General features: G+C 36.3%; 2 protein-coding genes and 1 non-coding gene across 4 annotated transcripts; 1 reads left to right on the top strand and 2 right to left on the bottom strand.

The window, feature by feature from the left end:
- Positions 1–10727: 10727 nt before the first annotated feature.
- On the top strand, positions 10728–10809 carry TRNAS-UGA (transfer RNA serine (anticodon UGA)). The gene has a single exon. It is a non-coding gene; the product is annotated as a tRNA-Ser (tRNA).
- A 2966-nt stretch (positions 10810–13775) lies between these two features.
- LOC110801029 (pentatricopeptide repeat-containing protein At2g13420, mitochondrial) lies at positions 13776–16151 on the bottom strand. The gene has a single exon (XM_022006341.2). It carries the CDS (start codon positions 16019–16021, stop codon positions 14450–14452), a length of 1572 nt encoding a protein of 523 aa, XP_021862033.2. The 5' UTR covers positions 16022–16151; the 3' UTR covers positions 13776–14449.
- Positions 16152–17259: 1108 nt separating this feature from the next.
- LOC110801014 (protein CHROMATIN REMODELING 24) lies at positions 17260–26483 on the bottom strand. 2 transcript variants are annotated; one of them, XM_022006325.2, is made up of 23 exons: positions 26287–26483; positions 26113–26193; positions 25904–26011; positions 24673–25724; positions 24461–24591; positions 24322–24376; positions 23956–24078; positions 23193–23300; positions 23039–23094; positions 22869–22959; positions 22244–22381; positions 22075–22152; positions 21404–21613; positions 21245–21316; positions 20372–20452; positions 20169–20287; positions 18946–19057; positions 18787–18855; positions 18606–18700; positions 18369–18500; positions 18133–18201; positions 17878–18010; positions 17260–17760 (listed from the first exon to the last, which is right to left on the bottom strand). In XM_022006325.2, exons 1-23 carry the CDS (start codon positions 26390–26392, stop codon positions 17605–17607), a joined length of 3375 nt encoding a protein of 1124 aa, XP_021862017.2. In that variant the 5' UTR covers positions 26393–26483; the 3' UTR covers positions 17260–17604. The 2 variants fall into 2 exon arrangements, with proteins under 2 accessions (XP_021862017.2, XP_021862016.2); XM_022006324.2 differs by having other exon boundaries at positions 25904–26029; positions 26287–26482.
- Positions 26484–26815: the final 332 nt, after the last annotated feature.

Here is a 26815-nt window from a genome sequence, read left to right as displayed (position 1 = left end):
TAATATTTATATTTCCGATACGATCCATATTTCCGTTTCTGGCAATATCATCGTTTCCGGAGTCTTCATTTCTTGCTTGTGACGATCTCAGCTCCCACTGAAACCAAGATCCGTCGATTCCGAATATCCATAGATAGAGTATTTAATGCCATTAAATACTTGATCCGTTTACGTACTATTTGTGTGACCCTACGGGTTCAGTCAAGAGTAAGCTGTGGATTAATATCATTAATTCCACTTGAACTGAAGCGGCCTCTAGCTAGGCATTCAACTCACTTGATCTCACTGAATTATTAACTTGTTAATTAATACTGAACCGCATTTATTAGACTTAACATTGAATGCATACTTGGACCAAGGGCATTATTTCCTTCAGTCTCCCACTTGTCCTTAGGGACAAGTGTGCATTTCCTAATTCCTTTGTCGCTCGATGCTTGCTCTTGAACATAAGGTAAGAGTTGTCATCCTTATTATGTCCAGAGGTGTTTCTCGGTTTCAGAGTTCAACTGATCAAATAAACAGATAATCATAGCCTATGATTCATCCGAGCACGGCCATGCATTTCACAGTTTCTAGCTCTCCGAGTGGCCTTGTACAACTTTTAAGCATCTCATCCCGATTTATGGGAGGACAATCCCAATCTTGCGATCTTGAGATTAGACTTCGTTTGATAGGTGATTACCTGAGCGTTGCCTTTATAGCCTCCTTTTACTCAAACAAGTAATCTCAAATCACTCAGGTATTGAGGATTTAGTGTCTAATAATTTTAATGAAATTTACTTATGACAGATTTTCATCTCTTACAGTAAAGTTTCATAGGTCTTGTCCGATACTAGTCTTCCCAAAGTAAGTATCTATGCAAATGATTATGACATTGCCATGTCCACATAGTTCAAGAAACAGAACTACTAGTCATCTTGTATTCTAGTCGTCTAACGTTTTCTATGCGTCCAATTTTATAGAAAACTCCGACCAGGGACCATTTTCAACTTTTGACATTCAAGTTCACTTGATAGACATTTCTTAGTCACAGGACTGGTCCTGACAGTCTATCTTGAATATTTTGTCAAATTGAAGGGACTCATCATTTAATACTAAACCAAGATTAAATGGAATATGAAAAATACATTTCATATATGATAAATGTTCAACCCCAACGTTTTACAACCATGGGCCTCTAAGCCATCTTTAAACATTTCATGGAATTCAAAGCTATGCTTGATTTCCAGTGCTACAATGTGAGTGTTGCTTCTCACTTGTTGCATAGGTTTAGTTATCATGCTTTGCCAATCTTAATATCCTTTTCATCGAATGTTCTTCGAGATATGATGATAAGATCTTTTGAGTATGTTTATTTTGTGATCTAGTCTTTCTTACTTAAATAGTGGTTCTACGCATTTTGCAATGAAGAACCATCAAGTTAGCAGACATGTGATCCAGCCAAGTTCAGTGAAGAACTTTTAATGTAAACAAATAAGTTTTATTGCTTCTTAGGCAATAAGTACTTCTACTTCAACTGTATAGGTTGCTAGTGATGCTTTGGTTTGGATTTTCTTATCCAAGCAGTTCACGGATATGTGGAAGACTTTCCAGCTGTATCTTAGAACATAGAAATTAATATTTAGTTTCCCACGCAACAACTCATGGTCTCCAATCCATGTTGCCATTTCAAAACACGATGCTCTATAGCTCGTCCTTATCAATGGTTAACTCCAAAGGGTCTTGCTTGATCCTTTGCCAGTGTTTATGCGTGTAGCATCAATATTTAGCATATCTTTATTTCCTTGAATCAAGAACTATTCCTATGTACCTTTTCAAGTACCATAAGTTTTTCTTGATCTCAATCTAATTGGTCTTCACTTAGATCAATAGAGATTGGTATATGTTCGTCATGCCTAAAGTCATACGATACGTTTTTGGCGATCCTCATATTATATCATACATGATAAATTCTTTTGCAGAATAATTCCCAATTGAATTCTATTCATGTAACTTTAGCTTATTCAATTTCAGTAGATACTGAATCCAGCTAAATTCTTTGACATAAAATATAGGTGAAGAATCTCATTAGATTCTTTGATGTTAACTTAGTAAATGCTTATACATAGTTCAAACATTCTTTACTTAGATTTATTCACATGGGTCGAATATCTCCAATGGAGTCTTTCGTGTTTGATTTAGTAAATGCCATTACTTAATCCAAAACATTAATATAAGATCTTTGTAAATAGATCTTAATACCCAGTATGTACTAAGTTTCGCCTTGGTCCATCATTGATGAATAATTTCAAATCTAAGTCATTAGCATTTGAATGTTATTTTACAATAGAGAGATATGTGTGTGATACACACAGGACCAGTTAAGTTTTTATGTACTCCCACTAAACTTCTTATATATCTATAAGAATCATGTACATTTTATGAAACTAAAATACTTATTAGCTTCACTAAAATACATTTCTAATTCCCAATTGCTTGCTTAAATCTGTACTTAGATTTCATAAGCTAGCTTTCTTTTTCAAGCATTTATTTGGATCCACAAATCCTATGACATACCATGTACATAGTTTATTCCAACATTTTATTGAGGAATTGTTTTGTCATCCAATTGCCATATGTACCAATATGCGATCATTGCTTGATTTATAGACTTGAGCATTACGATTATGCATGAGGTTTCAACACAATCTACGCCATGAATTTGCTTGTAACCTTTAGCAACTAATCTAGCTTTGTGTGTGAACACAATTTCATGTTTGATGGTTTTTATCCTTAAAACAAACTTGCAACCAATAGGTGTGAAACTATTCTTGCAAATCAACAAAATTTCAATTTTGTCATCAAAACATTGAGTATGTTTTATGGCCTCTAACCATTTAAAACATTTGAGTCTATATATGGCCTCTAACCATTTTAGGGAATCTGGGTTTCGTCATAGCTTTCTTACAGGTCACAAACTCATTAATCTACATGATAATAGTTTGACTGTAAGTTGTAGGTTTCTTCACTATCTAATAGAAGAATTGCATAGTTTCAGTGACCTGAACTCCATGTTTCTTCACTATCTAATAGAAGAATCTCATAGTTTCAGTGATTTGAATTCTATGCCTACTTGGGTATAGAACATCAAACAATAGAATATCAATAGCCACTTGAAAGTCCGTAGAATATTCTGTTCTCCTTGAAGCACTTGTAAAGTCTTCTAAGAGATGTCTATTCTTTAAAGCCACTTCTAAAGTCCTTAAAGAATAAGTTCGGATTTTCTGAAGCACTTCGAAAAGCCTCCTGAATGTCCGTTTATGTTTGTTGTTCGCCTCGAAGACTTTCGAGGTCTATTTTCTCCCACTTGTCATTTTGGAAACGAATCACCAAAAGGACATCATTTCGAGCAAACAAACATTATGTTCTCAAAAATTCGTGGTAGAAACAATACCCTTGTGTCTCATTTGAATAAATCACAATGAAACATATATCTATACTTGGGGCCTTAGTTTGTTGAATAACAAACACTAAGCTCCCACTGAGTTTAAGAACTCTTTAGATATATTATGAAAAGATATTTTGAAATTACTTTTCAATAGCTTTGACGAATTTGGTTTAGTTTGGTGGTAGTTGAGCATTTTGTTTTAGAAATTATAGGAAAAGTCTTTATGATCCATCATTGATCGAATCAAGTACTAATTGACTTCGATTATTCCAACTAAGATATGCCATATCTTATGGACCTAGATTGTGAAATTACAACACACAATCATTGATGATCATATTTGGTCTCAAGTAATCATCAACATGATCTAACCTAGATCTTTATGATTTCTTGCCAAGTGGATTTTATACTTCTGAATCTTTGAACTAGCCAAAAAGATTCAACTTATATCACATTTGAGTAAATAAACCTATATTCACTCAAATCCATGTGAAATAATAAAGTCATAAAACCTTTCTTTAGCTTTGAACTCTATCGTCTAGGCGTTCTAACAATAGTTCATATTCTTTGTTACTTTCAACAAGTAAGACTAGCTTGTCTTAAGTTGATCTAGAAATCAACCAACTTTCAAAAGTCCATTAAAATAGAGCTTGTGAATGTTAACTTGTTGACATGGTCTAAGCAACAATGCCAAAGATTAGTGGAACTCAAATCAAGGGTTTGATTTAAACCTAGTAAAGTTTTTATTGTTAAAGAGTTGTTTGTTTTAATCAAGCAAATTGACTCAACCCGTAAATGACCATTTCACTCAAATAAACAAACAAACATTGTTTTTGTTTTTCTTGAATGTGAGTCTTTCTGTGTTTGAAAAACAGAAATTTAGGTATGCTGATTATGGAACAAAATAGCCATTTAGTTCCAGCCTTTGAAAGGACTTAAAACAAACTAGATGACCCTACAACTAATGTAGCATTGCCATGCTTCATTTCCCACTTGTAGGCCATTAGTGTAGCCTAGCTTCCATTGTTTGAGTTATTACCGAAGTAAGAACCTCAAGCGGTATATGATAACAAGGAAGTTTGATTGCTAGGTCACTTTTCTTTAAACATAAACTTACAGGTAGAAACGGAATTGTAAATTCCTTTCATCTGTTCCTTTGTTTTCCTATTTCTTGTACCCTTTCTTATAGCCTTAAGAATTGAATTCTCTAGTGTTGACTTTTATATTTTGTTAGACATGTCCAATGTCACTCCAACAAGGTTCTTTCCATTTAATTTATGTTGAATATTCTGTTTCAACTAGATGATCTTACCAGAAGCTTCTAAAGTTCTCTAAGCATCGATCTATTCGAATGTCTAGGGACTAGACTCATTCGAGAATTAAATGGACAAATATATTAGGTTGTTAACCATTGGTAAAGCTGAGCGTTTAAACTCAATGCTTTATGATCTCAAAACTACATTGTATTTTGAATTCACAAGCACCAATCGGTTTGCCATTCGACTTTGATACTCGAAAACAACCATAAAAGTCGCTAAAAGAAACGTACATTTTAAATCGCTCATTTTCTCTCATTTCCGTGAATCGTTCTTGAATTCACTACCAATCGAGGAAATTTACTGTTACCTTTCTAAAAGGATTTATTGCAGTGCAAGATATTTAATTATAAACAATAATTAAAACATACATTGAAGCATGAAAAGTCTAAACATTTATCATGAATAATAACTTGAAAATGAAAGCAATCATGCAATTTAAACAAGTCATTAGCATTTTATTCGAATTATGTGTTCCGGCAGGTGTGAATAAAATGATTCCAAGATCCTAAAATCATTGAAGAACTAAGCACAGTTTGTCGACTTAATCCTAAAACATCTTAGGTAAGCAAAAGCCTTTTGCTAATAGTCTAGAAACTATTCTTGGTTGATAGGTACGTCTAAGAACTTATTAGGTAAACCTATCGATTTTGCCACGACATAAAAGGACTCCTTACTTATATCGTTGAGTTTCACCAAAACTAACATGTACTCACAATTATTTGTGTACCTTGCCCCTTTAGGACCAATAAGTAACACCTCGCTGAGCGAAAACTATTACTAGATTGATGTAAAGGATATCCAAGCAAATGTATATTTTGGCATGGCACCTTTTAACTCAATTTTTAAGTTTGGAACTTAAGGCTCTTACTATGTTGGTTAGATTTTAAGTGAACTAAAATCCTTAATCATGCAACATAATCAAGCTTTTGATCTCATGCATTTTAAGACATATTTAAAAGCAATAAATAACTTAAAACATGCATAAGATAAATGTGATCTAGTATGGCCCGACTTCATCTTGAAGCTTTAACTTCAAAGTCCGTCTTGAAAATCTCCGTGGGAGGCACCATTTTCTTCAAATAGGATAAGCTATAATTAAAACTAATTACAACTATTTGATGGTACGCAGACCATTTTTGAATTGAAAAACAACTTTGGTACTTTAGACCAATTACATTCAAATTAATGGTACGCAGACCATATTTTCTATCCTATTTGGGCCATACTAGTCACTTCATAACCTGCAAAACAGTACATATACAATATATACCATTCACCCATTCATTATCATGAATGGCCCACATAGCTGGTTAGTAAAACACATTATGCATCACATAAACATTTGCAGCAATTAATCAAGGGCACCAATAATCTACAAATTATTCAGTCCTTATTAATTCTAATCAAGTTGTTTTAACCTTAAGCATTTGTAGACCTAATCAAGAGTTTATGACTAAAAAGGGCTCCCACTTAAACCAATAAATTCATATGCTTTACTAATTTTAAACATAAAAATGTATTTCTAGTCTAACCGAAAACATACAAATTTAATTAAAATTTAAAGCTCATATAAATTTATAACTGAATCCAAAAAGTTTAATTTAATTTCAGTCGTATTTAAATTAATTCATGATTTTAATTTTAGTAAAATAATTAGAATAAATAAAATTTATTATAATTACAATATTCAAAATTAAAATCCAAGAAAATAATTTAAATTATTAATTTTAAAATTAATTAAAATTATGTAAACTGAAAATTACAAATTAAAATTTCAAAACGATCTAATTGCAACGCAACAATCCCACGCAACGCACGCCCATGGGCCACACGCACACAGCCATCGCTGGCCATGTGCGCGCAGCCCATGCGCTGCGTCGCATCGCTGCTGCTCACCATCGCAAGGCATCACGCGAGCTGGTGCTCGCTGCGCGCGCCAGCGCTCGATGCACGCGAGCCATCGCTAGCTGCGCTCGCTTGCCAGCGCTCGATCCATGCGAGCCATCGCTCGCTGCGCGCCTGCCTATCCCGCACGCGAGCTTGCGCTCATCGCACGAGGCAGCAGTATGCGAGCTGGCGCTCGCTGCGCGCGAGCCATCGACGCTGTGCGTAGCGCTCGTGGCACGCGAGCTTGCGCAAGCTGCGCGCGAGGCTCCGCATGCTTGCGCGAGGCGGTGCGCGCTGTGGCGCAACACGCTTGCTGCCCACACGCGACTGCTCGTGCCTTGCTCTCGCCCCTGCCCACACGCCCATTGCTCACAGCCCACGACACAAGGCAGGGTTGCTGCCTTGTGCTCGTGCACCATGCCCTTGCTCGCTGCATTCGTACCGCATGGGCGACGAGCTCCCTTGCTCGTCGTCGCATGCCCGCACTATACAACACCCCTTAAGGGTAACACGTAGCGTCCATTGCTTTGTGCGTGCAAGTTATATGAGCGAGTCGCATAAAAAAAATTAAAAAATTATATTCAAAATTAATGACAAATTAATAAATAATATTAATTTCATAATTTTAGGGCGAAAAATCGAAAATTTATTATTTAATTGATTTCCGATTAACATGGATTCAAGTCTAGGTCATAAAAATTTAAAATTTAACATAAATTTACAATTTTTATGGTGGTTTTTAATCATAGGTTTCTAATTAAATTATAACTAATTATGAAAATCAAATTAATTCTAAATTATTCCAATTTTCAACAAATTAATCATAATTACAAATTAGATTGCATAATTAACAAGGCTAGGCATTCAAACTTGTTAAACATATACAGTAGGTCAATCAAAAATTCAAGATTTATCAACAAGAATCGCAAATATTTAATTTAACATCTTAACTTTACGAAATTTTGCATTCGAAAAACTAAAACCTCCGAAAAGTCATAGTTAGGCTTCAAAATTTTAGAATGCCTTTTACATGCCGAATTGACACAAAAATCACTCGATTTGGATGAGTAACGAAGAAACTGCCGAAAAACTGCGTACGTATAATTAAATAAACGCAATTTGCAATTAATTAACAATTACGAAAATTAATCACCCCTTTTAATTCTTGCAAATTTGTAATATTTAACCATGTTTATGCAATTTAGATTATGAAAATAATAAGAGGCTCGTGATACCACTGTTAGGTTATGATACATATGACAATTCATAAATCATGCGGAAAAACCATAAAGCCAGGAAAGCATATTATTTACACATAATCATTTAGCATAGTTTAGATGCATACACTTTGTTGCGTGCCTTCCCTAGCTGCGCCCGAACCGAACAAGAACAAGTCTTTAGGACTCCAAATGTCGTCCCTCCGTAGATAGTCCACAGCACGTCCGGATCCGCCTTAAACTTGACCAACTAGAATCGCCCTTAAGGTACTTAGAATTTTCGGCTATTGTAGGCAATTATATGACTGAATTTTTGCTCTCAAAAATCACTTTGAATACTTGAATCGTTCGTATAAATTATGACCCTAGGCCCTTATTTATAGAGGTTTGGAAAGGGAACTGGAATCCTAGTAGGATACGATTTAATTAAACTTAGAATCCTACAAGGACTCTATTTAATTAAATAATCCTAATAGGAATAGGAATTTAATCATCAAACAAATCCTATACAATTTAGGTTTCGTATGTGAACACAAACTCTACACGAGCATGACCCACGAGCGTGCAGGCCATGCCCGCGCACAGCCCACACGGCTGCTCGGCCCACGCGAGCCGCAAGCCCACGCGAGCAGCAGCACAGCTCGCAGCCCATTGCTGCGTGCGCTGTGCGCGCTGCCACGGCCTGTTGGGCCTGGCCTTGCGCTGGGCCTGGCGTGGCCTTGGCTGTTCGTGTGGCGCGCTTGGCTTGCTGGGCGATGGCCTGGCTTCGTGCTGGGCCTTCGTCCGGCAGGCCTCGTCCGATGCTTATTCGTACGATACGCTTCCGATTAAATTCCCGGTTCCGGAATTCATTTCCGATACGAACAATATTTAATATTTCCGATTCCGGAATCAATTTCCGTTTCGAACAAATATTTAATATTTCCGTTTCCGGAATTATTTTCCGATTCCGATAATATTTCCGATTCTGACAATATTTCCATTTCCGGCAATATTTCCGATTCCGCTAATATTTCCATTTCCGATAATATTTTCCGATACGTACCATGTTTCCGTTTCCGGCAACATCTACGACTTGGATAATATTTATATTTCCGATACGATCCATATTTCCGTTTCTGGCAATATCATCGTTTCCGGAGTATTCATTTCTTGCTTGTGACGATCTCAGCTCCCACTGAAACCAAGATCCGTCGATTCCGAATATCCATAGATAGAGTATTTAATGCCATTAAATACTTGATCCGTTTACGTACTATTTGTGTGACCCTACGGGTTCAGTCAAGAGTAAGCTGTGGATTAATATCATTAATTCCACTTGAACTGAAGCGGCCTCTAGCTAGGCATTCAACTCACTTGATCTCACTGAATTATTAACTTGTTAATTAATACTGAACCGCATTTATTAGACTTAACATTGAATGCATACTTGGACCAAGGGCATTATTTCCTTCACTTTATTCCACTTTTCCATACAACTCAATCATCATTTGTAATTTATTCCACTTTTTCATGTACTATATTCCACTTTTCTTAAAATCCGTGTTTTTGGTCAAACAGGAAGATAATTGTGGGACGGAGGGAGTAATATTTTATAAGTTTTTATAATACCTAGTTAAAGATATTAGTGGTCAAAGTTGTGCATTGACAAGCGTGTCCACTCGAACCGGTGCGAGTATTCTAGGACAGAGGGAGTATATAATAGTGATGCTTGAATACGTTAGTAATAGATCATCAAGTTTTAGAGTTAAATAATATATTCTCTATAATTTGTCATCCTTGTAGATGTATAATTGTATATATTGTTAAATCAGTTAATAAAGGATATCTTCATAAATTATATTTTTTACACGACTAATACTAATTTTATTTAATGGAAATTACAGCTTATGGAAAGTTGGAAACCAAAATATCAACAGTAAGAATTGAACCAAAATTTTTAACAACTTCCATGACAGGAATTTCTGAGCTGTCATTAGCTGATTTGTTGATCAAGTTGAGCTTGTTTTTACTAGTTAAAGCATTAATTAGTTTATTTGATTCTAACAAGTTCGTAAAATATCTTTTTCCAACAACATTAACTCGAGATGAAGAACGTAACTACTGGTTTGCTGATAAATTCAATTGAGTTTTATACATTGTTAGGGACCTTCCAAACTTTTTTTTTCGTTTACTAAAAAAATATATATGGCATATTTTGCATTTTGCAAGTTTGAAAAATTATCTTGCTTGTTTAGTGGCTATTTGAAATTTATCTCCTCTTATTCTACATCATGTATGAACTATGAAGTAATTACACATTATGTAATTAAGGGGAAATTATTACACCGATATGTCAAATAGGAGAAGATTATTAGTACAACTTATCATTAATGAGTATTCCCTATCAACCTATCTCATTTTAAGCATAGAGAGTAAACAAATGCATATGAAAAAAAAAAAAAAAAAAAAAGTCAAACTTCATTGATCACTTACTTGAGAGTTGAGACGAGGGGCTGTACCTAGTGCGAAAGGCTCCCGCTACAAAAATGTGAATAAATTAGTCATCATCGAATTATATCACTTGATCTGTTAGATTATCGAATTATAGCACTTGATCTGTTAGAGTTATCGAATTATAGCACTTGATCTGTTAGAGTTATGGTATCCCGACCGCTACAACTCTAGTTTTCTAAATATACTAGAACCTTAGATATACCATAACTCTAACATGATCAGCTCATGAATGCCAGGTTTTTCTAACAACGAAAAGAGGTAAATACATGCATAGCCGTATAGGTATATAAAAGTCAAGCTCCAATGCTCCATGTGACATCTGGAATTGATCTGATCACTTACTTAAGTTTATAGAAGAAATTGCATCTTTGTCACACAAATGTCGATATGTCCGAGTGGTTAAGGAGACAGACTTGAAATCTGTTGGGCTTTGCCCGCGCAGGTTCGAACCCTGCTGTCGACGCCACCTAATTTATACCATGTCTGTTTTTTCACATTATAGCATTAGAATCAGCTCACGACTGCCATAAAATAGTTATAGTTTTTCTAACAATCAATCTCCCGTAAAAAATAAGGGAGTGTTTGGTATGGGGTATTCAGGAAAGGGAAAGGGAATTAAAAGGACTAATTTCCTTTGTTGTTGTTTGTATTGTCATTTTAATTATTCCCTTTACCACAAATCTCTCTATATTGATTCCTCACCCTCCCCCCCCAAGGTATTGGCATTCCCTTTCCTTTGAGCTACGACACCACCCATCCATCACTGCCAACCCAACACATTTTCACCCTCACCGGCATGACTTCACCACCATCTCCCTCAAATACCACCGCGAAACTCTAGCCGGCGCCGAAAGACCTATCTTAATCGCCGACTAAAACCCTCACCGGCACGGCTCCACCACCACCACCCTAGCCACCGCAAAACCCTAATCGCTGCAAAACCCTAGCCACCACAAAACCCTAATCGCCGCAAATCCCTAATCGCCGGGAAGTCCATCTTAACCGCAAAACCCTAATCACCGAAAATCCTAGCCGCCACAGAAGAGGCCCATCCTAACCATTAAAAGAAGCCACCCTAGCCGCCGAAAACCTATTACACGGTAGTGAGATGTAAGAGAAGATGAGAGAGAAAGGAGGCGGCGGTAGTAGGGGAGGGGCGGCGGTAGTAGGGCGTCTGTGGAGGGGATAGGAGGGGCGGCCGGCAGTAGAGGGTTTCATGGTGGAGAAATTCTGCAGGGGTGCAAATGTGCGTGCAATGGTGGAGAATAGTCCAGGAAAGAGCTGAAATATAATGTCACCAAACCACTCTACATATCAAAGGGTTTTCCATTCTATTCCCTTTCAATCCCTTTTTTGATTCCACTCCCTTTACCCTGTCTGAACCAAACGCACCCTAAAAACAATCAATCTTCAATTCCCAAAGAAATCAATAGAACTCGACTATATCTAGCATGAAGTACAACTAGACCTGGTCAAAAGGCAGGCTGGGCCACGACATGGAAAATCAGCCCATCAAGTCCAGCCGGGCCAAGATTCAGACCGGATTTTCGAACCCAAACCCGCTATTCCGGGCCTAAAATACTTAGTTTTTCGGGTCACTTTTGGATCAGGCCAAATTTATAACAGAAAATGTAGTTTTACGTTACCCAAAGTCCTTAAAATTATATACCAAGTCTTTTTTTCACATTATAGAGCTCATGACTGCCATATTTCTCTTCCCATCACACTGCAAAATTTTGTATAAAAGGGTTAAAGTTTCTCTAACAATCAATCTTCAATTCCCAAACAAATCTATAGAACTAGACTATATCCAACATGAAGTACAAATAGACCTGATCAAAAGACAAGTCGGGCCAAGACATAAAATCAGCCCATCATGTCCAGCCGGGCCAAGATTCGGGCCGGATTTTAGTGCCCAAATCCGCTATTTCAGGCCTAAAATACTGAGGTTACAACTTTTGGGCCGGACCAAATTTATAACTAAAAGTGTAGTTTTACGTTACCCAAACCCCGTACAAATTAGAGTCGGGACTAAAAATTCTGTCCAGACCCAAAAAAAACGGCTCGGGCATGAAGTACAAAGTAACAAAGAACACACCAGCTTCACTTGGACCATATCATCTCTTGTATGGTTGAAGAAGATGATATAATCTTCAACCTCAAAAAAAGAATATGCTGAAAATTAAAAAGAAAACATAACAATATATATAATAATATATTTAGTACTAGGTATTTATTAATTTGTTGGTTAACACAGCCCTAACAAAGTTTTTGGATTTGTTGATGTTGTTAAAGTAAGTTGTTTCACCAGGAGAAGACCATACGTCATTGAAATAGCTATAGAACCTAATAGAAGTGATATTCCATATAACAGTGGCGTCAATTTTGTGAGTTTCTTCTTTTTCTTTTTCTTTTTCTTCTTCTTTCTTCCATCTCATGTCGCACCGTACGACTCCGGGAAAATCTAGACTTTGACCGATGTGAAGCCGGAATTTATATCTGGTGGATGGAAGCACGTTCTTCAAACCAAGATCATGTAAATGATCACCATACTTTAACACGCAATGCACTTGCAATATATTACTGCCATCATAACTTTCATTAATCGTCTTACCAATTTGTGGTATTGGTATCATCATCTTATTCATGATTTTCCCATGAAATATGGTTTCATGCAGGTATGGTGCGATTATAATGTACAAAATCATGGAAAATACAACAATGAAAATAAGAGCTTTAGTGATATTCACACAAATATTCACACAAATATCAGACTTACAAAAATCAGACCAGTAGCTAAATGTATTCATATCGATGTCTCCATTCCAGGCCGCATAAGTAACATGGTTATTATGATTAGGAATCACATTGATGTCCGTCACCTTCGCAACACGACCGCGAACCATTTTTCAAATAAAATATTATTAAGGGTGGAACTGCGTTGATGGAGTTAGCTACAGAATTTAAGTGTTGTAAAATATATGAAGGGTTTAATATAGGTATGCTAGAGGATAGAATATCGTAAGTGACTGAGTTTTATGTTCGATCTTAGCTATATGATATAAGATAGAAGTCTATATGACTTAGGAAACCGATATCTAGTTTGTAATATAGACAGAGGTGTATGTCCAAAAATAATATAAGAAGAAATCTATATGACTTGGGAAAACTACGAAGAGTAGGATATCTAGTTTGAAATATAGATAGAGTCATAGTCCATAGAGGCGTATATTCACAAATAATACAACACACAACCCAATATATGTTTCCCTCAATAATATTTTAATACGATTAATAATTAATTAGCCTAATCAGCGGCTACATGATGTATATATTGTTAAATAAGTTAATGAAGGATATCTTTACGAAATTATATTCTTTACACGACTAATACTAATTTTATTTAATAAAAGCTAGAATCTTGAAAACGTTAACATGCATTTAGATTGGAAAGAAAAAAGAGGCATACAACAATGTAATATTTTAATAGTCGTTGGTTAATTAACATAACCCTAACGAACTTCTAAATTAAATTAAATGACATTAAATCCGCTACTTCGGGCCTAGGCTCTTCGGGCTGGGTCAAATAATTTATAACCAAAAGTCTAGTTTTACGTTGTTCAAAGCCCATATAAAAAATGAATCGGGCCAAATTTAGAACCAAAAGTGTAGTTTTACGTTGCCCAAAACCCACAAAACAAAATTAAAAAATCGAGCCGGGTTGAAAAATGGGTTGGGTCGAAAATCGGGCCAAAAAACTGCCCAAACCCGCAAAAAATCGGGCCGGGTATGAAGTACAAAGAACACACCTCGAGATTGTTCCCCAAATATAGACCTGATCAAATGGCGGGCCTGGGCCGGGTTCGGGACGGGCTTGAGCTGTGTCGGACCGGGCCAAGATTTGGGCTAAAATTTTTGTGCCCAACCCCGTTATTTTCGGGCCGGGCTGGGCGGGCTTTTCAGGCCGGGGCAAATTTATAACTAAAAAGTGTATTTTTGTGTTTTCCAAACCCGCCCAAAAAAATAAAATTTTCGGACCGGGCCCGGAAACCGGGCCGGAAAATTCTGCCCAAACCCGCAAAAAATTCAGGTCTACCCAAATATCATCTCTTGTAAGGTTGAAGATGATAATCTTCAAACTCAGACCCAAATGATACAGACTCCTCTTGGAGTTTCTTCTTCAACCTCCACCAAGTTTTCATCTTATCAGCTTGTATCAACCCTCTATAAAGCATCTCAAAAGTTACCTTCTGTGGAAGAAACCCTTTTTCAATCATCTGTACAAAATACTCACAAGCCTCCCTCCATTTCTCTTTCTCAACCAGACCATGAATCAACACAGTATACGAGTCCAAATCAGGTCCAGCACCTGCTTCTTTCATGTCATTCCATATCTCCTCAACAATCTCCATCTTATTCAACTTCACAAACATTTGAACCAGAATGTTATACGTGTGTAAACTCGCAACACAAACGCCTTCTTTCTTCATCCTCCTATACAAATCCAAAGCCTTTTCTACATCCTTTCTTCCTCGCAACTCCTTGAAGAAACAGTTGTATGTAACAGCAGTGGGTGTAACCCCATTTGAAATCATCTCATTTAGCAGCTTTTCAGCATCATCAAACCTCCCACAAGAACAAAGACATTTAACAACTGAGGTATAAGTAGCTACACTTGGGCAAATCCCTTTCAACTTCATCCCTTCCAATCTGTGTAAAGTCAAGTCAGGTTTATGAGCACGGCTACACACATGAAGCAAAATTGAGTAGGTGGTAACATCAGGTTGAATTCCTCTTTCACGCATTTCATCAAACACCTTGTCTGCAGCTCGAATTGTCCTCTCGAATCTGTCATCTGGGTGCAAGCTTGATTTCCTGCAAATCCCATTGATCAAACTGTTGTAACATACTACATTTGGCTCAATCCCTTTATCAATCATCTCTCTTAATAATCTCTCTGCAAAATCAACCCTCTTGACTTTACACCACCCATCAATCAAGACAGCGTAAGTTTTCACACAAACCTCAAACCCGAATTTCCTTTTATTGAAGATCTCCATTGCAACCCTAACATACCCGTATTTACACAGCGTATCAATCAAATATACAAAATCTTCATTGCAAACCTCTGTTTCGGTAAAACAGGGCATATCATCAAACGCCCGAATCGCTTGGCGGGTAAGATTCGCGGCAATCAAACGACGAACAAAGATTAAGAAGGTGGAGTTCTGGGGTTTTAGGTTTAGGGTTTGCATTTGCAGAATAAGCTGCCAAACGACGTCGAATTGGCGCACTTTTCCGAGGATGTCGACGATGAGGTTGAAGGAGGTGACATCAATGGAAGAAGGGTGGGAGGAGAGAGAGTAAGAGAAGAAAGAGAGGGCGATTTTGGAGAGGTGGGAAAGGCGGATTAGGGTTTGGTGAAGAAGAGAAGAAGAGAGAGAAATTCCGTAGAGTTGAAGGGAGGATTCCATGGCGTGAAAAGGGTTGTGATGTTGGATTAGAATGTTGGAGATTAAATCTGCGTCGTGTGATTGTTGCAGTGATGGGAGTGATGGTTTTGTTGATGATGATGATGGAGTTTGGGTGATTGTGCAGAGTAAACGAGAAATGGCGGGATGATGAAGATGGAGAGTTCGGAGAAGGGTTAGTTTTGAAGTGAGTTGTGCCGCCATTGATGGATTTTCTGAAGAGTGTTAGAGCTGTTTCAGTGTCCAGTCCTTCAGTTGAATCAGCTTCGACAGAGAAACTCGTATGTGCTTTGAGTGAGAAGGTGGCGGGCCGTGGCGGCAATAAACTACTACTCTGTTTGTTTGTTTTGTTTTTTTCTTTTGTTTTTTAAGGGTAATATAAATTCCTCCGTGTTTAAAATTTAAATGTTCGTAGATTTGTTGAGTAATCATCCGTACTTATAATTAAGTACTCGTAGAAATTAAATATTCAAAAGGTCTTGCGCGCACAAGGTGTACAATAAATTTATTGTACACCAAGATAACTTTTATGCAGTTTTTTGTAACTTTAACCTATTTTTCTGTAACTTTTATATTATAAAATTAAAAAGTTGATAGATAAACATTTTAAAGGGTTAAATAATTAATTTATACATTATTAGTGATTTTGAAGAAATAATTTTTATTCAAATGAAAAAATTTATCATTAAAAATTAGATAACTTTTACATATATAAATGTAACTTTTAAGCATTTTAAGTCAACTTTTACTCCGGTGTACAATATTTATTGTACACCCATTATAAATAAGAATTTGTTTTAAATATTTGCATAGAAAAATAAAGTATTTAGGGTGTTATTAACCTTTTAGCTGCATATAAAGAGCTAAAATTGAAAATATTTAGTTAAATTAAAAACAAAGTTATATTACCCTTAAAATGTACTTGAAAATTACCTAATTTATCTCGAAATTAACCAATAGATTATCCAAACCCTCAATGATAAAATATTATCGGAATAAGATTTTTTTTAAAGTAGTTAACAAATACTCCTTCTGTTTCGCAATATTTTCCGTGTTCAGAATCTTGCAACTATTTAGAATTTGAGAGAATCTACTAATATGTAAGAAAAAAAGACAAAGTCAAATGAAGTATTCTTTGATTCAACCAAATAAGTGCTTTAAGAATATCAAATTTAATAATGTTTACTAATACGAAATTAGATACGGAATATAGATGGTCAAAGATGTGCATTAACGAAAATCCACAATCAAAACAAAATGAGCATTTTAAAAAACAACTTTAGTGAATTTGGGTCATAAAATTATCAATTAATTAAAAAGAAGTTCATGGCAATAACTAAACAAGGAAGCTTTTTTGGAGTAATAAAAATAAGGAAAGATGAAACAATTTTAGTGAATTTGGGACTTAAAATTATCAATTACGTGATGCTACACCAACAAAAGATCAGCAACAAAGTGAGACACCTCAATTCACTATTCTTACTTCTGAAAGCATACATTAAATCTCTGAACATACAAAATATGCTGAAGTAAGCAAAAGCCTTGGGCAGAGTGAGTTCGTTCTGACCAAAAGATTACATTTTCAAATAAGGGCATCAACCTTGTGCCTCACAAAATGCTTTCAGCAGAGTTCGTTCGTTCAGACCAAAACATTACATTCTCAAAAAGGGCACCGAGCTTGTGCCTCGTGAATGAATCACCGCGCCAAAATAGCAAAAAAAAAGGCATGTACCTTTTGTACACCTAAGTTAATTACATATCAATTCAGCACAAAGGCAATCAAGGTACTATACATGCAATGACGACCTCTGTAATGCGTCAGTAATATCATCCAAGTCAATAACCTGATTGGTTTTCTCAGGTGTAGTTAGGTTTACAAGCTCCGTATTCAGTTCACTGATTTGCTTCCTAAGTCTCTCACCTCTGTCAGGCAATCTTAAACCCTGCAACAGGTGGAAAGATAGTAAATGGCAAGAATTTGTAACAAATAGAGAATTAGTAAAGGATCGAAGTTGACATAACATTATACTTCGAATTTAAAAGTGTGACAGTAGTCAGACCTTATCTGATAAAAGCTGTGAAAGTCTATTGATTCTCTCCTTGATATCTGATTCAGTCATCTTAGTAGTATATTGTGGTGAAACATTTGTCTTGTTGAGGTTTACATCCTTTGGGTTAAATGCATATTGAGCCCTGTGAAGTGTGTGATTAAAACAAGATAAAGAGGTTATTGCATATAACTTGGATCATATTAAGAAGGCAAAGAAACATAAATGGAGTTGTCTTCAAATTTATAAGATTTAGGAAGATCGTACCCAGCAACGTAATGCTCTGTTGAAGTTGAAGAAGAACCATATTTCTTGTAAATTTTAGTTCCCATTCTCCTGAAAATGAAAAAAATGTGAAGAAATTACACGGAATTGAAGGGTTTCTATCATCCTACTTTGCTAAGTATTCCAATCATGGTTGCATGTACCACATAGAAAATGGTCCGTATATACAATATAAGTACTGTCTTAAGTCTCAACTGCTGAAGAGTGTAGTCCCTTACCTTGGTTCATCTTCTTCTACCTGTACAACTGCTGGTGCAGGTTCTGATTTGGTATAGAGCAAACTGTGGTGACTGACACCTCCTATGCCTAAAGATTCCAGGAAATTGATGTGGGTTCTCAAAAAATCACTCCTAATAACAGCAATAAAACAGCCATTAACCAGGGGAGAAATCAAGGAAAGAACTCGTGAATTGGAGAACATCAAACAAACACAATAAAGTTACAAAGAAAATTACATTGCGACCTGGTCACCATGTTCTGCAACTAACTGCAACTGAGTGGGAGAAACATCAAAACCATCTTTGGGAAGGCTGAAAAGTTCTTTAAGATCCTGAATACGGTAGTATAGTTAAGGACAGAATGCCAAGACCCTAACAAACAGCGCAACAGCAACAATACAGTAGTCAAAAGCCAAACCTGTTGACTGAAATAACGTGTTTGCTCTTTTTGCTCTGTAGCTGTTTTGAATAAGCCACCCTTGAATATCTAATGCAGAATTTGAGATGTTAACCCAAAATCAACAAGGTATCTACATGAAAAAAAATGGACAAAACAAGAAAGAAAAATAAAACTAACCTGCATCCTGTATATTTTTTCTTCAATTGTAGCGCATGTCATCAGTCTGTAAACTAGAACATCTTTCTTCTGGCCAATCCGATAAGCACGGTCCACACTTTGGTTATCCATACTGTAAAGATCAAACAGGTGTCTTTTATTCGTTTGCGATGTAGGAGCCTTAGAGGTTTTCATTTTTTAAGTAAACATATAAATAGCCATTTACTGATAGCCTATTTAACAAACAAAACAACAACAGAGTAATGATTCTGCAAAATACACACGCATAAATAAAAGAATTGATTCTACTGGCAGAGACGATTCATCAGCAGCATCTGAATAGGTACGGGAGATAAGAAATCCAGAATTACGGATGATAAGGTGTTCAAAGACAGAGCAGTTGCTGAAAATATATGGTTATTGATGCTATGCTAAAGAAATTTGAAGAAGCTATTAGTGAAATTGGGGGTCACAGACAGAAACCTGCTCAAAACAAGACATTCATGAACATATAGAAAGATTTAAATTCAAAAAGGCTTCCTCTTTTTGTAAAAAAAAATACTTGTGTGGAATACTTCTTTTAGGGCATAAAATAGTATCCTTGTATTACTTTCCACTAATCCTTTTATTTCAGCAGCTTAAAGGATTTTAAAGACTAGGGCTCCATTTGGTAGAGCGTAAAACGTTTTCAATGTAAAATGATTTTCCATGGAAAACATTTTTCAAGGGAAAACACAACACCAAACTAGTTTTCCCTTGTTTGGTACCTTAAAGGAAAATGGTAGAAGATGGTGAAGATTGAGAGGAAGAAAGGAGAGGGAGGTAAGGAGGAAAGAAGGAAAAGTGGTTTCCCTCCATTCCAAATGGAAAAGGGTTTTCCACAATTGAAGGAGTCATGGAAAATTGTTTTCCATCCCTTACCCAACCAAACAACGTAAAATGATTGAAAAGGGGAAAATCGTTTTCCATGCAAACGTTTTACGCCCTACCAAACGGAGCCAAGGAGACATGAAGAATTTCCTTACAGGACAAAGATATATATATATATATATATATATATATATATATGTTGTACTTGGAATAGAAGGGACTTCATACCCACAAAATATTCAAAAGAGCTAAAAGAAAATTCTTTTCCTCGCTCTCACTTCTTTTTTCACTCAAAACATGGACATTTTGCAAAGAAATAAAACCATAGAATCTTAGTATTTTCAAATACATGAAAGAGCTTGCTACGAACATACCTGGGATTCCATGCTGGATCGACAACAATTACACGATCAGCATTTGTGAGAGTCAAACCAAGACCACCAACTTGAGAAGTTAATAAGAAAATAGGAGCTCCTCGACCTTCTTGAAATTCCTAATTATCATACAGAGATGAAAATTACAATGATATCCAAAAACAAATTATTCAACTATTATGGGAGAAGGTTTAAGCCCTCACATTTACAATCTTCAGCCTGTCACTAGCTTTTGTCGTGCCATCAATACGTAGGAACTCAAAACCATTAGTCAACAATGATTCCTGATAATAGTCATAATACCACAAGAGAAGGGTGAACCCACTTGTGATTTGTGAAGGATAAACAAAAACAACAGATAATAATCACACCTGGCAATAAACTTGATATACAGGGAAAAGTACATAGCTATATTCTTAAAGAAAACCTACTAGACTACTATGATACCCTAAATATCTAGTAGCAAATCCACATTAAGAAATAATGCAATTTCACCACAAACTTCTAATAATTTTCACTTTTTATGTACTATTGCGCAGGGAAGAGGGGGTGGGGTTACTTGCCTCTGTGTGCACCTAATTTTGTAACCTAAGAAAACATCAACATATCATATGGTGATTTAAAGATTGAAGCCATGAAAAAAGGGAGATGTACAAGGTATTTAAAAATAATCGCACTGAATAATGGATCAACGGAAGAACCATATGTGTACCCACTTTGAAGAAAAATGCAACATAAAGAAAGGTGGTAGAGACTAAAAGAGATAAAAAATGAAGCAAAAGAAAAGAGACAAATATTCTCAAGAAGAAGGTGTCTCCTAGGTGTTTTAAAAAAAACAATGATAAATAATCCTCAAAAAATACTGATTGATTTTCGCATAAAACGAACTACACACTCCCCACGTAATACCAACATGATAATACAGGAAGACAATTGTGTCCCTCAGTTCCTTAATTCAAGTACCCTACAGCACTTAATTAACTCTGTTAGTTTGCTATATTACTTGTTCTTATCCTTGAGAAGTTTAGAGGCAGAAAATTCAGGGAGCTGACTAGCTGAGGAGTACTGAAACTAACCTGAATGATATTAAGCATTTTCCGAGTCTGAGAAAATATAAGAACATTATGCCCCTCAGGAATTAACTTTTCCTGCAAGAATTCCAATACTACGTTAGACATTACAAAACAAAATATGGTTAAGCATAATATAAGGCGGATACTGGAAAGCCTACGAACCAACAAAGATAGTATAAATGATATTTTGCAAGAGAGATTGGCATGCTTCTCCTGTAAATCATTTTCCTCTGTCAATTGTGCTGCATGCATAGCCAATTTCTCTGCTAGACCACAATCCTCCTGATTAAGCATCGAATCCATGCCTTCCAACACATCTTCAGCCGCTCTCTTTGTTAAAAGATAAGGATGATCGCATATCTTCTTCAAGATCTGTGTTTGGAAAAAATTGTATGTCAAATTGCATAGACAGGAAATGTTTAAACAGGGAATTTGTTGATTATCAAATAGATAAACAATCGAGAAATTTTTATAGCAACCAGGCCTCCACTATCAAGCAACACATCCATGAAAAGCAACAGGTATGTTAAAGCAGATGGCTTAGCATTTGTTCGCTTGAAAGGTGTATATGTTTGGTTTACAGTTAACAAAGTAAGTTGTTATTTACCGAACGAACGTGTTCCCTATGGTGAACAGCCAGATAAATTTTGCCAAATTATTCATAAAGACTGGATGACCTTGTATGACTTGCTACAATTTACACGGGAAAAAACAATGCATCATCTTCTATATATTGAACCAAATGCATCAATCGAAAACCTTCTACGCCAATGCAAACCAAGAAGAATGCAGGGAAAAACACCAAAATTGAGGAAAACAACAGGATACAATACCGTGATTGCAGCAAGAGGAGAGCCATCAAAAGCTGAAAGGACAATTTCACTCTTTAAAAAGGCTTCATAGAGTTGACGCTGCACAAAACATGTGAGAAGAAAGGCAATTTAACAGTGTAGCAGTTCAAATAAGAACCATTGAAAGTGTCCTCCTACAGAGAAACTGTACCTGGCAGCTAGTCAACCGCAGCCATACTATTATTTCATTCTTCTTGGACAGCTTTTTGCTCTCGGAAGTGTCATCGTCACGGAACACTTCGCTTTTCATTCTTCTAAGAAAATAAGGCTGAATGCGTTCCCTTAGCTCCTGCAAGTACAAAGAATTGAATCAAATAAGCATCTAGAGTAATCTAACTGTTATGACGTATGAGGTTAACATGCTCCCTTACCTTTCCTTCAAATTATATCATCTTATCAACATTATCACATTTGATTTAGAAATATAACTTAGAGTTAAGCTAATAACATGTTAACTTGTCATCCTTCAAAAGGACACTTGTAAAAGATGAATTACTTTCAATATTAATATTCTTTTTAAACGAAACACGTTACCCCACCGAAAGATTGAAAGGATGGACATCCCTAAAGCAATAAGATTAATGTTGTAATTGAAAGGTGAATGACCAGGTTTTAGCCATTAAGTCACAAAATTATAGTCAGACCATTAAGGCAATGCCCAAAGAGAATTTAAATGCTTATCTCATCAACCCAAATTCATAAAAAAAACATCATCAACAACTCAATAATCTACATTAAGGATGGAATGGAATAGAAGCATACAAAATAATCATTACCTTTGCAACCTTTGAACCGACATGCCTTTCTCTATCAGAGGCTTTTTTGTCATTACCACGAAGGATTGGATGCTCGTATCTGTCTCTAAACCTGAATAAACATCAAATTCACATTGTATGGTGAGAAATAATCCTCCTTCAAAAGTTACATGATTGGGAAAAAAACCTACTCTCTGTGATCACCCAGCAAATCAGGACAGCAAAAGCTGAAGAGTGCCCAAAGCTCCTATTTTAATCAAGAGAAGAAGGGGAAACTAGCATCAGCTCGCATGTATACTTTTTGCACATGTTACACAAATTCTTAAAAAGATAAATCAATAGTACCTTCAGATTATTTTGAATTGGTGTACCACTGATGATAATGCGATGGGCACAAGGTATTCCAAGCAAACTCTTGGCTCTCTGTGTACTCGGATTCTTGATAAGATGACCCTGAATACAGGAAATACAATCAAGAAACACCAATGGATTTAAATAGTGTCGATATAATCAAAAGTTGTTTCCAACACAGCCACACCATCCCTACTTCTAATACTTTACTAGGTGAAGTGCAAATGGATAAATAAAATCTACTAAGATATCTGAATAGGCACACTAGCACATATAACCTATATTGACAAATAGGAGGACATTAGATTGTAGATTAGGAGGAAAGCAGCTTGCCAAAGGGCAATCAATTCGCAAAGATGATTGTCAGACACTCAGATGGTAGCCATCTGCAACCATTATCAATAAGCGGTACTAATAATTTTTTCCCCCTCTTTTTCAGGAAATACAGAGTTATTATACAGAAATTGTAGGTTGTATAATAGGGTTTTCATAATGTCATAAACATAACTTTTTTTTCTTCTATTTACGCTTTTGGGTGTCTAAATTCCAAGGACACCAGAAAACTAAAACGTACAGAATATGAGAAAATTACATATGTAAGCATTTCCAAAAAAACTTGCCAAATGATGAAAGAAAGCAAGAGATAGAGGATAAACAGCAAAAAAAGGTCAAGGAAAAGAAGTATGATCTTAGCAAATAAAATACTTGTATAGTTGTATATGATATGTCATGGTATATCTACCCACTTGTTACCCACCTCATCCAGTATCATATAGTCCCAAAGAGGGATATCATCATCCTCGTCATAATAGTCACTTCCACATAATTGTTTTGCGTTGAAGCGTACAATGTCGTAAGTTGTTAAAAGAATACCCTTGTCCTGCAGGACAAACAAGTAATTAATCAGAAAAATCAAGCAGATAAACAGGGAAAACTAATGACAGCGATATAGATAATTAAAAAAACAAGTTATGTAGATCTTTTCTAGCTTCGGTATATATTGATCTCGTGATCTCATAAACAATTTGTATGATTCAAAAGTAGCTTATCTAAAAAGATAATCCATATGTGCACAAATAACATAAACCCTCTTTCATTTAAATTTGACAAGCCAAACTCAAACCTGAAGCACATATTCGAGCTCATACTGGCGCAGCTTTGGACACGTTCCAAAATATCTGCATAGAAGCAATAGTTAGGAGGTCAAACTTTCATTTTGTATGACAACTCCCCAAGTTAAATGAATACTCAAGAAAGCTCACTCTTTTATCCTCTTTGAAAGACCCACAGCAGAGAGTTCTTTGATCCAGTGAGGGAGGAGCGTCTTTGGAGCTACGATCATTGCCCTCTTTATCAAACGAGAGCTAAACAAACCAGCTAAAAAACCGGCAATCTGAACAGCCAAAAAAACAGTAAGCAAAGTACACCAAATAAAATAGTAACAGCTCCGAAAAAAATACGAAGAAGTAGTTACCTGCATTGTTTTCCCTAAACCCATGTCATCTCCTAAAATCCCACCTTTCTCTTGACAGTGAAGAGACCAAAGCCACCTTAGCCCTTCACGTTGATGAGGATACAACATTTTGCCAATTTTAGAAGATAACTTGTAAGTTGATCTTGGGCCGCTTAAGTTAATTGCAAACTCATCTCCTGAAACGGTCTCACGAGTATCATCATCTAAAACCTCAACCACACTTGAATCACCATACTCCTCATCGACAAAAGCATCATCCTCGTCTCCCAAAGCATCATGACCCTTTGCTCTCCTGGTCCAATTATTACCTCCCACCTCTACACAATCATCCTCGTCACTGTCACCCTCATCTTTATAATCATAAAATGAACTCCTCTGTGAGACAACAGGCTTTTCCTCAACCGTCCTGCTCACATTCTTTGATTTTCCTTTGTAAACATTCTCATTCTTTTTAGTTTCCTCAACCATCCTGCTCACATTCTGTGATTTTCCTTTGTAAGCATTCTTGTTCTTTTCAGTTTCCTCAACCGCCCTGCTCACATTCTTTGATTTTCCTTTGTAAGCATTCTTGTTCTGTTTAGGTTCTTCAGCAAAATTGCACCCATCAGGTTCGCTCAACCCACTCTCCACTTCATTGTCTTCAACCCCACCCGTAACACTCAATGAAGAGCTTGATAAATCTGAACCGTTAGCGAAAGACGAATCAACACTACCAAATTCAGAGTCTTCCAATTCATCCTTTTGACCTGCACCCTTCTCCTCCTCTTTCTTCAATGAAACATCCTCCAAAGGAACAGCTTTTAGGTCAACAGGCCTAGGGTTTCGCTTCTTCTCAATAGACAGAAACCCCATCTTGGAACTCAAATCATTCAATATATCCCTAATCTCATCCCCCCCACAACTCACATCCTTTACGGGCGGCGGGGAGCTAAAATCAGAAATATCAAACAAATTATGATTCTCTTCCTTAATCTGTTCTTCATCATCTGTGGATGCTACTTTGCAAAGACGTCTCCTTCCTTTGATTTTCACTTTCTCCGGCTTTGATTTCTCTGTCAATTCAAGTTATTCAACCACAAATTGATCAAACCAACCATCCAAAAGAAATTGGCATAATATTTTAGCTAATCTAAAATAATTTACCATCTTTTCACCTAGAATATCATAATAAAATAATAATCATGTACTAAACTCAATTTCTTTGTAAAATTCAAAAAATAGGGAGACATACCAGGAAGAGGCTCAACATCGGCAAACCCAGAATCATGCGCGACACTGTCATCAATTTCTTCTTCATCCTCATAAACCACAGATTCCCTGGCAGTTCCAATCTTCGCCTCTGAAAACTCACTAACGTCTGAAATTGACCAACACTTCAATAACCCCCTAACAAAAATTCATGCCAAAAAAAAAAGGGCAGAATTTAAAGCAAGGACATACCAGGAGAAGAATCGAAATCGTTGATTGAAAATTGAGGAGCATCATATTTGAGTTCATTCAACTTTGATTGATTTTCTTCACCTGTAATAAAACGAACAAATGAGGCTTCAGATTATGGAAAAATCGACAGAAAACTGCAGATATGGTGTTGAATTGAGGAGAGGGAAAGTTTACGAGTAGGAGGTTTGGAGTGAGAAGCAGAGAGGAAGTTAGTGTAGCGTTGGTTGAGACTCAATGGTTTCTTCGCCGTCGTCGTCGCCGCCGCCGGGGTTTCCTCCATTTTTGCGTTGCTCACGGTGGGGCTTTTTTCCCGCTTGTGTGAAATGGGGTTTTGAATTTTGATTTGTCGTTTCAAATTTGTAGAAGTGTAGAACTGTAGAACTGTAGAAGTGTAGATGACTGAACTTCTAATAAGGCTCCGTTTGGTAGGGCGTAAAACGTTTTCAATGTAAAATGATTTTCCATGGAAAACATTTTTCAAGTGAAAATACAATTTCAAACTAGTTTTCCTTTGTTTGGTAGTTTAAAGGAAAATGGGAGAAGATGGTGAAGATTGAGGGGAAGAAAGGATAAGGAGGTAAAGAGGAAAGAAGGAAAAGTGGTTTCCCTCCCTTTCAAATGGAAAAGTGTTTTCCACCTTTGAGGGAGTAATGGAAAATTGTTTTCCATACTTTACCCAACCAAACAACGTAAAATGATTGAA

The sequence above is a fragment of the Spinacia oleracea genome, chromosome 4, assembly GCF_020520425.1.
Source record: "Spinacia oleracea cultivar Varoflay chromosome 4, BTI_SOV_V1, whole genome shotgun sequence".
Classification (NCBI taxonomy): Eukaryota; Viridiplantae; Streptophyta; class Magnoliopsida; order Caryophyllales; family Amaranthaceae; genus Spinacia; species Spinacia oleracea.
Note: the sequence above shows the minus strand (reverse complement) of the source record. Positions and strands in the feature narration are given on the sequence as shown.